At 44.7% G+C, this 14,698-nt stretch overlaps 1 protein-coding gene across 1 annotated transcript; it reads right to left on the reverse strand.

Annotated features, from left to right (window-relative positions):
• Positions 1-260: 260 nt before the first annotated feature.
• LOC143781391 (aquaporin-4-like) lies at positions 261-14,236 on the reverse strand. The gene is made up of 4 exons (XM_077267984.1): positions 13,745-14,236; positions 12,677-12,841; positions 8,533-8,613; positions 261-837 (listed from the first exon to the last, which is right to left on the reverse strand). The coding sequence occupies exons 1-4, from the start codon at positions 14,108-14,110 to the stop codon at positions 649-651; spliced, it is 801 nt and encodes a 266-aa protein (XP_077124099.1). The 5' UTR covers positions 14,111-14,236; the 3' UTR covers positions 261-648.
• Positions 14,237-14,698: the final 462 nt, after the last annotated feature.

Genomic DNA, 14,698 nt, shown 5'->3' on the forward strand with positions numbered 1-14,698 from the left:
CACAGCATATGGTATACTATTGTGATAGGATATACTATTGTGACATATCAATATACATTCATGTTATATTTAAGATCTCCAAGATCCTCTCCCAATATGTAGTAGATGTAATAATAATAATAATAATAATAATAATATTAGCAAATACCTCCAATTAGAAATGTTGTATAGTTCTTCTGATTTGCTATGTTGCTTACCTCATGTGCAGGGATTGCACTATCTTAGGTATCCATGGTTATGACCACTAACAACTAACTATCTGTCACTGTATAAGTGGCCATAACTATGGATGTCTGAGCTACTGCAATGCCCTGAACATGGGGTCAGTGACATATCTTATCAGAAGAACTATACTACATTTCTAATTGGAGGCATTTGGTAATATTATTACTATGCCTACTACATATTGTATGGGAGATGGGAATACCAATTTAACTCATTCTGCAATTTGCATATTTTTGATGAATGTTAAAATGAAGCATGCAATAGAAAACTCTCAGTAATAGCAGAACTGTAATAAAGATGTGCGGTATGTGTTAACCAGAATAAATAACCAGCGGCATCTCATGAATTCTTTCTTCCATGGCCACTTCTGACCTCTGTCATTCTATAATAGACATGCACACAAGCGTTACATGTCGGGTAATATTATGCCGTCGTCTCCATTTTGTTATATTCTCCTCCTGGTCTCACTGTCAGCTGCACAGATTCGTCTTCATTCGTGGCTCTCCTGAAACTCGCCTGCATCCGGACTTTAAGTTCGGGGTCTGGACAGAACAAGTATTCATAGATAAAACTGGCAAGAATGCTGCCCATCAATGGACCCACCCAGTAGATCTGTGGGGAAATTAACACACTTGTTAACAGAAAGACTTCACGGCTCAGTTACTAATCCAGCGGACACACAATGAAGTGACCCGCAGAACTGCAGGATGTGGGGTGGCTTGTCCATACAGACGGCTTTACCTGGTGCTACAGCTTGTTCTACTCTATGGGAGCTGAACCACGAAAATCACAGTATGGGCGAGCCACTGTGGCTAGGCAAACAATGCAGGGGGCGCAGCTCTTGTGGGGTCACCGCAGTCCAATTATGCTGATCAGCAGAGATCCAAAGATGCAAAATGATAGTCCTGCAAAAGCCCTTTATGCTGCCAGATCTACAAGCAGCGTGTATGAGACACTGGCGGTACGGTTTCAGACATATATGTTTAACTCTCAAATTCTGCTGAGAAAAACATAGCTTAAAGGTGTTGTCCGGCCTCAGGCTACCACACAGCAGACACTCTATGTGACTGCAGACTTGTGAATCCTCATGTCGCCTGCACTGCGGATTGCACGGTGCTGGCAGGAGCGTGACTGTAAGTATATGATGTACATACATGAGGTCACATGCTGACAAGATGGCCGCGGCCTCGCTCAATGCAGGTGAGTTGAGCCAGGCCTAATGAATCTAGTTGGTATGTAGTCGTCAATTCATACACGTACTGAACACAGCAAATTGATATATATCACAAAAATAGAATAAAGAATATATCAAATATCTATAATGAGTCCCATGATAGGTGATATATATCTGCTGTATGCGGAAGAATGGAAGACCATTTGGAAATTGTGGAGAGAACCCGAACTTAACCCCTTCCCGACATTTGACGTACTATCCCGTCGAGGTGGGGTGGGCCCGTATGACCGCCGACGGGATAGTACGTCATGCCCTTTAATGCGACACCGCGACTTAAGTCGCGGTGATCGCATTAAAATTCCGATGCCATCTTACCGTACGGAAGATGGCCTCGGCATTTCGGGGTATGGCGCCGCCCCCCCGGCCTCCCGATCGCTGTGATTGGCTGTTCAATTCTGAACAGCGAATCACAGCCTTTCTCACTGTTTCAGCCAATCAGATTGGCTGAAACAGTGAGGTCCCAGGCTAGGATCGAGTACCGATGTACTCGATCCTGGGGCCGGTGCCTGGCAACGCCAGGCACTGGCCAGAACCCCCCGGATTGGCGCGATCGACGATCATATCGATCGCGCCAATCGCAGGGCACAGCGGCGGTGTTACCGCGCTGTGCCCTGCCTGTAACGCGCTCCGCAGCCCCCTCTGCTCTCCTGTGCCCTGCCTCCTTGTGCTCCGGATCCTGCAGGTGTGATTGGCGCGATCGATGTGATCGTCGATCGCGCCAATCACAGGGCACAGCAGCGGTATGATCGCGCTGTGCCCTGATGGTGACCTGCCGGTCACCTGCTGGTCACTTGCTGGTGACCTGCCGGTAACCTGCCTATGACCGGAGCTGTGAGCTCCGATCATAGGCTGGTGCCTAGCAACACCGGCGTCACCAGGGCCTCCCCTGATTGGTGGGATCGATGTGATCATCGATCCCACCAATCACAGGTCACAGCAGCGGTGTGACCGCTCTGTGACCTGTGTCACCAGTCCCTGACCTGTCTGACCGCTCTTCAGGAATCCTCACACTTGGTGAGGGTTCCGGCAGAGCGGTCACGCTGTCAGATCCCCCTCCTGTGCTGAGACTTGTGGTGCCACAGTAGCCTGTGACACCATAATTCTCGCTAAAAAAACAAAAGAAAGAAGACAGAAGAAAGAAGACAGAAGAAAGAAGAGAGACTACAACCGTAAGTGTTGATACCCCGATCCCGGCCCGATCTTTCTTACCCCCCCATCCCCCCTTCCCCCTCCACCCTCACTTTGCGCCGCGTCTGTCCGTGCCCAAATTTAGCAGCCGCCGAGCGTTGATTGGTGATGCAGTTCACCGATCAACACTCGTGCTCGCTTTTCTTTTTCACCCCCCTTAGTGCCGCCGAGCGTTGATTGGTGACGCAGTTCACCGATCAACACTCGTGCTCACTTTTCTCCTCCACATCCCCGTCCACGCACCCCGCCGCTGCGTCTGAACCCGTGCCTTTCGTTTCTTTTTTCTTTTTCCCACATCCCCGTCCGCGCACCCCGCCACTGCGTCTGAACCCGTGCCTTTCGTTTCTTTTTTTTTTTTTTACACATCCCCGTCCGCGCACCCCGCCGCTGCGTCTGAACCCGTGCCTTTCGTTTCTTTTTTTTTTTTTCCACATCCCCGTCCGCGCACCCCGCCACTGCGTCTGAACCCGTGCCTTTCGTTTCTTTTTTTTTTTTTCCACATCCCCGTCCGCGCACCCCGCCACTGCGTCTGAACCCGTGCCTTTCGTTTCTTTTTTTTTTTTTCCACATCCCCGTCCGCGCACCCCGCCACTGCGTCTGAACCCGTGCCTTTCGTTTCTTTTTTTTTTTTTCCACATCCCCGTCCGCGCACCCCGCCACTGCGTCTGAACCCGTGCCTTTCGTTTCTTTTTTTTTTTTCCACATCCCCGTCCGCGCACCCCGCCACTGCGTCTAAACCCGTGCCTTTCGTTTCTTTTTTTTTTTTCCACATCCCCGTCCGCGCACCCCGCCACTGCGTCTAAACCCGTGCCTTTCGTTTCTTTTTTTTTTTTTCCACATCCCCGTCCGCGCACCCCGCCACTGCGTCTGAACCCGTGCCTTTCGTTTCTTTTTTTTTTTTTCCACATCCCCGTCCGCGCACCCCGCCACTGCGTCTGAACCCGTGCCTTTCGTTTCTTTTTTTTTTTTTTACACATCCCCGTCCGCGCACCCCGCCTCCGCCGCCGAACTTTGATAAGTGACTCGGTTCACTTATCAGAGCTCTCGTGCCTGGTGTTTTTTCCACATCTCCATTCACACACCCAGCAGGCGCCGAACTTTGATAAGTGACGCAGTTCACTTATCAGAGCTATTGCCTGCTGTTTTAGACTTTTCCTTTCACAGGTATTTTTTTCCCTATTTGCTTTTTTTCTTTTACTTTTCAGAAGTTTGCACCAAACACTATCCCCCCCCCACACGTACACATAGTTCCAATAAATTGCACCCAAGCACCATACTCACACAAAAAATGTCCCGTTCGTCCCGTTCGTCCCAGCAGCGCTATTCAGCAGAGGAGGCATATTCTTTTCTTGCCTCCGACACTGATAGCGAGGGAGAGGATCCCACATTCCTTTACTCTTCAGATTCTTCATCCTCTTCCTCCTCATCTTCCTCCTCGGGTCCTGCGGAACCGCCTCGCAGACGCCCCAGGAGAGAAGATGACGCAGCACCCACTCCTGAAGATGAACCAGCGCGCCCTTCTTCGGACCCCATATGGACCTCGCCCCCCGAAAATTACGAGCCACTGATTCCTGATTTTGTGGCAGAATCAGGAATCAGGTTTGACACCACCGGCCTCACAGAAATAGACTTTTTCAAAGTCTTTTTCTCTGAGGATTTTATTAACCTCATGGTGGAGCAAACTAATTTGTACGCTCGGCAATTTTTGGAGCAAAACCCCAGTTCATCATTTTCTAACTGGTCTCCTGTAGACGCAGTAGAAATGATGCAGTTTTGGGGCCTGGTCCTCCACATGGGGATCGTGAAGAAGCCAGAACTTCGGCAATATTGGAGTGTGGATATTTTATATAACACTCCAGTGTGCCGAATGGTCATGGCTCGGACGCGTTTTGAGGCCATCCACAAATTCCTGCATTATTCCGATAATGCACAGTGTCCCGCACGAGATGACCCCAATTTTGACCGTCTGTTCAAAGTTCGGCCGGTCATCGAACACTTCAGCAAAAAGTTTGCTGAAGTGTACGTGCCCAAAAGGGACATCTGTGTGGATGAGTCCTTGGTTCATTTTAAGGGGCGGCTCAGATTCCGTCAATACCTGCCCAGCAAAAGGGCCAGGTACGGAATCAAACTCTACAAGCTGTGTGAGAGTACCTCAGGGTACACCCACAGCTTTAGAGTTTACGAAGGGAAGGACAGCAGGATTGAACCGCCTGAGTGTCCCCCTGTCTTGGGAGTGAGTGGGAAAATAGTGTGGGATTTGGTGCACCCACTGCTGGATAAAGGTTATCACCTCTACACCGATAACTTTTATTCCAGCATCCCACTCTACAAATCCCTCTCTGCGCGAGGTACCGCAGCCTGCGGTACTGTCCGCAAAAATCAGAGAGGCCTCCCGAAGACGCTACTTGGGCAGATGCTCAGAAAAGGTGAGAGCAAAGCCCAATGTAGCGACCACCTGCTGGTGGTCAAGTACAAGGACAAGAGGGATGTCCTTCTGTTGACCACCATACACGGTGATGGCAGCGCCCTCAGCACTGTACGGGGTACCTCTACACAGGTCTGCAAACCAGACTGTGTACTGGGGTACAACAAAAACATGGGGGGCGTTGATCTCTCCGATCAACTCCTCCAACCGTACAGTGCTTTGAGGAAGGCCAAGGTGTGGTACAAAAAGCTGTCGGTGTACATCGTACGAATGGCAATGCTTAATGCTTTCCTGCTGTCACGATGTGCACGCCACACCGATACGACGTACCTTCAGTTCCAGGAGGTAGTGGTTAAGGCCCTGATGTTTGGCACGAGGGAAGGAGCGGGCCCCAGTACTTCCGGAACTGAGGGTGCTCGTATTGTACCAGGTCAGCATTTTCCGGGGGTGGTCCCGCCAACTGGTAGAAAAGGTAAGCCGCAAAAAAGGTGCCGAGTGTGCTACAAACGAGGAGTACGCAAGGACACCATCTATCAATGCGACACCTGCCCCGACAAACCTGGCCTGTGTATGAAGGACTGCTTCAAATTGTACCACACCTCCATGCACTACTAATTAGGAACCAGTAGATTAGTTCCAAAGAGGGGGCACATCTAAGTAAGTTCCATGGGGGTCTAGGTTCCAAAATGATGTCACTTGTGGGTTTTTTTTACTGTTTAGGCACATCAGGGGCTCTGCAAACGGAACATGACGCCCTCAGAACCAGTCCATCAAAGTCTGCATTCCAAATCGTCACTGCTTCCCTTCTGAGTCCCGAAGTGCCCAAACAGTTTTTTCCCACATATGGGGTACCAGCATACTCAGAACAAAATGGACAGCAACTTTTGGGGTCCAATTTCTCTTGTTACCCTTGGGAAAATAAAAAATTGGGGACTGAAAGATCATTTTTGTGGGGAAAAAATAGGATTTTTTATTTTCACGCCCGGATGTTATAAACTTTCGTGAAGCACTTGGGGGATAAAAGTGCTCACGACACATCTAGATAAGTTCCTTAGGGGGTCTAGTTTCCAAAATGGGGTCACTTATGGGGGGTTTCCACTGTTTAGGCACATCAGGGGCTCACCAAATGGAACATGATGCCCGCAGACAATTCCATCAAAGTCTGCATTCCAAAACGTCACTACTTCCCTTCCGAGCCCCGAAGTGTGCCCAAACAGTAGTTTTCTCCCACATATGTGGTACCAGCGTACCCAGGACAAATTGGACAACAACTTTTGGGGTCCAATTTCTCCTGTTACCCTTGGGAAAATAAAAAATTGGGGACTGAAAGATCATTTTTGTGGGGAAAAAATAGGATTTTTTATTTTCACGCCCGGGCGTTATAAACTTTCGTGAAGCACTTGGGGGATAAAAGTGCTCACGACACATCTAGATAAGTTCCTTAGGGGGTCTAGTTTCCAAAATGGGGTCACTTATGGGGGGTTTCCACTGTTTAGGCACATCAGGGGCTCGCCAAACACGACATGGCATCCGATCTCAATTCCAGCCAATTTTAGCTTGAAAATGTAAAAGGGCGCTCCTTTCCTTCTGAGCCCTGCCATGCGCCCAAACAGTGGTTACCCCCCACATATGGGGTATCAGCGTACTCAGGACAAATTGGACAACAACTTTTGGGGTCCAATTTCTCCTGCTACCCTTGAGAAAATAAACAATTGGGGGCTAAACGATCATGTTTGTAGAAAAAATAGGATTTTTTATTTTCACACCCGGGCGTTATAAACTTTCGTGAAGCACTTGGGGGATAAAAGTGCTCACGACACATCTAGATAAGTTCCTTAGGGGGTCTAGTTTCCAAAATGGGGTCACTTATGGGGCGTTTCCACTGTTTAGGCACATCAGGGGCTCGCCAAACACGACATGGCATCCGATCTCAATTCCAGCCAATTTTAGCTTGAAAATGTCAAAGGGCGCTCCTTTCCTTCTGAGCCCTGCCATGCGCCCAAACAGTTGTTACCCCCCACATATGGGGTATCAGCGTACTCAGGACAAATTGGGCAACAACTTTTAAGGTCCATTTTCTCTTTTTACCCTTGGGAAATTAAAAAAATTATTGCTGAAAGATCATTTTTGTGACTAAAAAGTAAAATGTTAATTTTTTCCTTCCATGTTGCTTCTGCTGCTGTGAAACATCTGAAGGGTTAATAAACTTCTTGAATGTGGTTTTGAGCACCTTGAGGGGTGCAATTTTCAGAATGGTGTCACTTTTTGGTATTTTCTGCCATATAGACCCCTCAAAATGACTTCAAATGTGAGGTGGTCCCTAAAAAAAATGGTTTTGTAAATTTTGTTGTAAAAATGAGAAATTGCTGTTCAAATTTTAACCCTTATAACTTCCTAAAAAATATATAATATAATATATAAATATATAGAGGACCATCCTCACCAACAGACTTCCTGTCCATTCTCGCGAACTGTCGCATGCACCTGGTGGTACACCTACTACGAGCCATCTCGCAACATCACTAGCTAGACCATTACGGCATGTGATTCATCAGTTACTTACCCTAACAGGTATATATGTTGTACACACTGATTGCGGTGTATTCTAATTAAAGGTGGGGACAGTGTCAGTCGACAGGTGACTAGACACTAGCTTATTATATTTGCCATATCGTGCAGTAATTGCTTTGTAAAAGGCGAACCGGTGACTAACCTATGTACCAATTAGAAAATACTTTTTAAACCCCTGTGGCGCGGTATTTATTCTATATCCTAAATTGTAATGTCAGTCTTATTACAGTGGATGTGATTAATGAGCAGTATGAGGGTATTATAACTACTGTAAATTCTGGTAATATTTGGTTATGGTCTGGTGGTATTTATCTGTTATATTCCAATAATAAATCTTGTATACTACTGGCATTATTGGTAATATTGGTCTTGTAGTAGATCTTGATTTCCTCCAGACAGGGTAATATTAGTAATAAAGGCCTCAATCGTAGGAAGGGGCAGGGATAGTATGGGCCTGTGTGCTTTCAAATGCCAGGACTGAATCTCAGTCTCAATCCATCCCTGCCTGAGAGGACCATAATATAGGAGCATAGACCCTGATTACAGCGATGTCTCACTAACTGGGCTGGGTTTTGATGTTTCAACTCAATCAGTGTTTTATCATCAGGAGATTATCACTACAGGACAACTGGCCTCGTACCTCCTAGTCCAATCACTTATTGTGGTGGTGGGTGGGAGGCAACACAGATCAACAACTGAGCTCTGCTAAATCTGCAGCAGAGAAAACGGTGATTCTATCATAACTGCTGCATCGAGTAAACTAAGTGACACATCGCTGGAATCAGGATCTCTGGCCCTACCTCATGCTGCTGACAGATTCCATTTAAAAAATGTTTACATTTCCAAGACTGTTCGGAGATAAACCTGAAAAGACAGTATGTCAACTCACCCAATGATTATTCCACTTGCTAAACACAATACTGGTTGCGAGCGATCTGGCTGGGTTCATACTGGCTCCAGTATACGGAATCTGATGAAGACAATAGGATGAGCGTAATGTATCTGTGCAAAATGTAATTTATCAAGTGAAACAGCGTGTACATTACTGATGTTCTTACTACAACCAAACACTCGCCAAAACTCATAAACGACGTCTTTTTTCCAGATAGTCGTTCTAGTAAAGTATGGACACAAGTGCTGTGTGCAGCAATATTATATGTACAGAATTATCACAAAGTATTTGTTAATTCCTATTTCCATATAAATGAATTCAGAGTAAGATCCTGTTCACATCTCGCTATTGCCCATTTCTTTTACATACATCAAGAAAAACTTCCAATGTATCCCACTATATATAAATATAGGTATAAACGAGCTGTAGAATACAGATGTTATCTTCCTTATATTTTATAGAATTTGCTTAGAAATTACCAATTTGTCATGAAAATAATTTGATAAAATATTGCACTGCACTAGCAACCTTCCTCATTTTCCCCCACGGGCTGCTTGGAATTACAACCATTGGGTGGTCCGATAGGCCCCTATTCATCAAAGTCTTCACATAAGAATTCTAACATAAAACACTTTGAAAAGTTGCAATTTTTTTCCACAACTCAATGTTGCAGCAAATATTGCAACTTTTGGCATTTCATGCAACACCATGCCGAAGTGGACGGAGATGGGAAGGACCCGTGGCAAGACAGAGGATGGCAATCTGATAAATTAATCAAAAGTGGCGGTGTACATTACACCAAAAGTGTTACTCCAGTGCTTGACAGGAATAAGATTTCTGGCTAGGTGCCCTGAGAACATGTGCCAATCTCAAGTGGTGTGTGCCTCTTAATGAATTCAGTCTATCATATGCCTGCTAGTGTAATTAAGACTGGCATATGAAGTGCTTGGCCAGGAAACTCCCCAGATCTCAAATGGGAAGTCATCAGATGGCCAATGGCTAGGGTGACTGCTGCAGCTGCTTTCCTCACCCTGAAAAGAAGCATCCTCAGTGACTTCTGTTTCATGAGCTAGACTGGTACCTGCTCTGCTTAGCACGCTCCAATTGTCAAATCTGAAACATCCCTGTGATATATTCAATGCTCACTGACAGTGCGCTCCCTTGCCAACTCTAAATATAAGTGATGAGTCAGCAAGAGAGCGCACTGTCAGTATGCAATGAAAAGCAGAGAATGCGGTGAGAAAGGAGATGTCACATTTCAGGGTAATGACGTCTTTTTTACGGGCTGGTCTCTGTTCTCATGTTCAATCCTTTTCAACGTGCACTGACAGTGAGCTCTCTTGCCAGCTAATCATTGATTTTTAGAGCTCAAGAGGGAGTGCAATGTCAGTGAGTATTGAAAGGAGTATAGCGCAAGTAGTGCATACTGAGCATGTGTTGAAATTGATGATCAGCACATGCTCAGTAGAGCAGGGACTAGTCCAGTATCTGAAATGAACATCACTGATGATGCTTTTTTTCAGTGTGGGGGGAAAAGCAGTAAGGGGCCCATTTCCACCTCTAGAGGTAGAAATTGTGCATTATTATGGCATATTGAACTGTAAACGGCCCATATATTGTTCTTGCACAGGGCCCTGTGCTGTCTGTGTCCAACAGTGAATCGAAATATATTTGAAAAGTGATCAGATTATTAAAATAAATAAATGACCTTTAGTATGAAATTGACCTTTGATTTCTGACCACCACTTATTATTTTACACTGATAATCCTGCTTGGCTTAAGAAGACATACCATGTATCAGCTGAAAATAAGGTCAATGGAAAAATCACATTCCTGTACTGTCCTCTTTGTGTAACTGGTTATTGTTAGACTACAGGTATATAAAAAGTCTAAAATCAGACAAGGCTGCTTAGACAACAGTGTAAATTGTATCTCCTGCCTACACTCGGGCTGGGCCGAGCCATTCACTTACCAGTCAGGTAACTGGATCAGGTAACATGAGTAAGCCATGTAATATGTGACTTGTCTGGCTTCTACGTTTCTTCTGAACTCGTATCGATACTTGTAAAACTCATTGCTTGCACTCATGGCTACTCAATTTATGGTGCAAAATACATGTATCACAATCATGTGATGGCGTAAAGAAAAATATCTTCAAATCTGTTACTGTATAGATTTGGCTCCATCTTCATGAATTTGGACAAATTACATGAAATAGTTCAGGGTTTACTACTATCCACCATCAGGCTGGGTTCAGATGTGTGACATATGGCCATGAGGCTGCCGAGTCCAGGATAGGAGACCTGCACCCGGTCCATACATCACAAGCCATGCACAGATTGCGGCTGATGGCCGTGTGAAACTGGCATTGGCACATCAGGTGGTGTTCTTAAATTCAGTCATGGACCATCCATAGACTAAAATAAGAAGTCATAGGCACTGATATTGAGAAGTCTATTAGTGATCTTATTCTGCTCCCCTCACATTGAGGTGCACAGGGACTCGGTGTAGGAATTTGCTGGAATAGGACTTGTTACCTACCTGATATATCAGCCATACGATGAATCATCAATTTCAGATCATTGGGGATCTGATATCTGGCACATTCACGATCAGCTGTTCTACATGCCGGCCAGATGTAAGCAGTTGTGGAGTTAAAGAGGTTGTCTGCAACTTTAACATTTATGACCTATCCTTAGGTCCGACACCTCGGCTGATCATCTGTTATTGGTGTTCAAGCTGTTCTGCCTGCTGATAGTGGCCGGGTACTGAACATCTGCCCCCTATTCAAATCAAAATGGATGAGCAGTACCTGGCCACTAGCAGTATGCTGAGCAGCTCCGTAACTGAGCACTTCTGACCGCCGCCGGCACCGACAGCAGCTGATCGGCAGGGGTGCCGTGTGTCACACCCTCACCAATCAGACATTGATGACCTATCCTATGACTACGTCATCAATATTAAAGTAGTGGACAGCCTCCTTAAACAGCAAAGATCCATCAAGTGTTTAGTGGCCGCTGCTGGGTACAAGTAGGAGCAGGTCTGCAATACCCGGCCACGGCATCTGAGCAGTTGATCAAGCTGGACATGTCCACAACTGATTGCATCTGGGAAACATCCGGTGGAGTGCCTGTGCCAACCTCCACCCATCTGATATTAATGACCACCTCCACCTATCTGACATTAATGACCTATCCTAAGGACAGGTCATCAATATAATTGTAGTAAAACAGCTCTGTAATGCACCTTGATGTACATGTGTGTCCTGGAATCTCATTTCTAAAGGTGCAAAAATGATGCACATCCCAACAAACAAGAAACCCATTGATAAGTTAATGGTATTTGTTGCCGCTGATATGCTTTATGTCATGGATGACGCGTAGCGTTGTGGTTAGTGATGAACGAGTATACTAGGTTTTCCCCAGCACGCTCGAGTGTCCTCCGAGTATTTTTTAGTGCTCGGAGATTTAGTTTTCGTTGCCGCAGCTGAATGATGTATGGATGACAGACAGGCTGAGTACATGTGAGGATTGCCTGTTTGTTAGGGAATCCCCACATGTATTGAAGCTGTCCAGCAGCCGTAAATCATCCAGCCGAGGCGACGAAAACTAAATCTCCGAACACTAACAAATACTCGGACACCACCCGGGTAACGAGTACTCATCACTAATTGTGGTTTCTATTTTTACCAAAAATGATTATGCGAATGTGAATAGAGCCTCATTAACAATTCCTTTTACTTCATAAATTATGTGTTATGATGCATAATATTTCCAGCTGGTATTTTCTATTATAGTAGATTATATAATAGGCAGCTGTTGGCCGATTGCTATTTTCCCCATACACATGGAAATTTAGCTCAGTCAAGCACGCATGTGTGATTAACAGGGACAGTGGGAAAAGTTAATTCCCCCTTAGAAAGAATGAAAGGGCATGGTTAAAGCCAATATGCCTGATCCTTCTTTTTCACTTCAGATGTCTGAGAAAGTCAAGATACCCCCATACACATTATTTGGTTGACCACTCCAACTGAAGTCAGTGAGTAAGGCCAACATTCATCTATTGAGTATCACTGCCTTTAGTATAGACCAATCTTATACTTTCCCCAATAAATCCATTATAACTGAAGGTGTACACTTACTGCAAAAAGATGTCCGACGGTTACAGATAAGCCAATGATGAGAGGAATGGGCACTTTGATATCGCTTCTTTTCTTATCACATGACGCAAAAATTGTGAAGACCAACTGGAATGTTATGATTGTTTCCACCAGAAGGGCTTGTCCATGGGAAATAGTATCATGGTCCTGTAATTGGAAAATCATGGTATATACATTGAACTATGAGCATAGCTATGGTTTCTATTAGGCTTGATATCAGGCTAGACCACAAGATACTGAAACATCAGTATCTGCTTATTGATGGGACAATTCCATGTTCTATAATGGACAAGTCTACGTCTATAAAGTCTATTAATATTAGTTTAGGGATTTTATATAACTGGAATTCACAGATATCTAGACCACTAGTTAAAGGAGACATGTCCACATAGTGCAATAAGCTATGATTGTGTGCGCCTACATAGATGGGACGGTGTGGATTAGCGCTCACCCTTGTGAGGTACATAAGCGTTGCCAGTAGGATTAATCTTCCAAGAACTTCCATTTTGCATAATTAGCTCCATTCCTAACACCAATAAATAGTTTAGGGGTTATCCAAGAAATTCTATATTTGTCTATGGAAATCAATGGAACGGACACAACTAATCCATCAGAAGAAGATGGCTATTGGGGCTTTAAGATGTAGGGCTTATAGCATTAGCATTTCTACAGGAGAAATCCATAATTCAGTCTTGGCCTCAATCCCCATCTTCCTTTCAGCACTAGTGAGCCATAGGAATAAAAATGCAATTAACAATGTTGGATTTCCTCAAGATCAGAGAGATCTGGCGACGTAAATTGTGATCAATTTTGCTGAGCAACAATAAAAAAATATATTCATAAAGGATCAAAGAACAATTTTATAAATATAATACCTAAAACACATTTTTAACTGAGAGTAAGAAATCAAAATATTATGGGATTAAAACAAAAGGTTTGTTACTAATCTGTAAACAGCACCACTCCTGTACATGGGCAAAAAGAAAAATTAGGTAACATCCTCTATAATTACAAATTATGTTCAGTGAATTCGAGGGTGATCACAATTACCTTGGTGATTCCAACCGGCCATTTATCTTGTGGTGTAATGAGAGCGATCACTCCAGCACCAGCAATAGCGGCCACACATTGGACAACGATGTAAAGAATTCCTTTGGCCACTGATATTTTTCTGGTACATATCATGGCCACTGCCACGGCAGGGTTCAAGAAAGCTTCACATATGTGTCCAAAGCAATGAATCAATATAGCAATGCTGAGTCCAAAGCAGAAGGCGATATGTGTATCACTAGGTCCAGGTTCATTCAACCCTGCAGTTGAGCCTAAGCTTATGACCAAAAAAAGGAAAACAGCGAGAAATTCTCCAGCCATGGAGGTCCAAAACTGTCTTGTCCATATTCCCTTGAAGGCCGTCATCTTTTAGCCACGATGCTTAGAAGACACTCCGGTGAGTAAGTGAATAAAACTGTAGGAAGGGGGCTTGGGTTTTGTAGAAGAGCAGTGAAACAGGTTGAACGAGTAGTGACGTGTTGTTGATACGGCCACTTCCCTTTAGACCAGAAATTTCTTGCAAAGAAATACCATTTTTTTGTCTATAGCCTTGAGGAATTTACTGCGATCCTTCAAGAGGAGACTTGTGTAAACATGGACGTGATGGGGAAGTTCGGTCCTATGGGGGTTAGTGTGTCTCACTCTTGGTCCCCACCCAGATCATCTCTCAGGTTCTCTAGCATTTTCTTCTATTCAGCGTATTATATCAGTAGGTGTGCAGACGTCAGACCTATTAAGGCATTCCTGGTGATACAAACTAGGAAAGGCAAACACGTGTTTTAAAAGGAAATACGAGGGAGTGGCTCTAGTAAATTACACCTTTATAGGAGGACAATAATATGTATATGTTGTAACTTACTCAACCTAGATAAAGAAAATCCATAGGAATATCTTAAAAAGTTATTGCAGCCCTAAAGTTGTTATCCAGCTTGCTGAAATTATTAAAAAAAATGC

Source organism: Ranitomeya variabilis, chromosome 6 (assembly GCF_051348905.1).
Source record: "Ranitomeya variabilis isolate aRanVar5 chromosome 6, aRanVar5.hap1, whole genome shotgun sequence".
NCBI lineage: Eukaryota > Metazoa > Chordata > Amphibia > Anura > Dendrobatidae > Ranitomeya > Ranitomeya variabilis.

Excerpts from the sequence above, each read along its gene's own strand:
- LOC143781391 (XM_077267984.1), bottom strand. The coding sequence starts at position 14,110 with ATGACGGCCTTCAAGGGAATATGGACAAGACAGTTTTGGACCTCCATG. Across the intron at positions 12,842-13,744 it reads GGCCGGTTGGAATCACCAAG|GACCATGATACTATTTCCCA; the intron begins GTAATTGTGATC and ends TTCCAATTACAG. Across the intron at positions 8,614-12,676 it reads CCGTCGGACATCTTTTTGCA|ATTCCGTATACTGGAGCCAG; the intron begins GTAAGTGTACAC and ends TGTCTTCATCAG.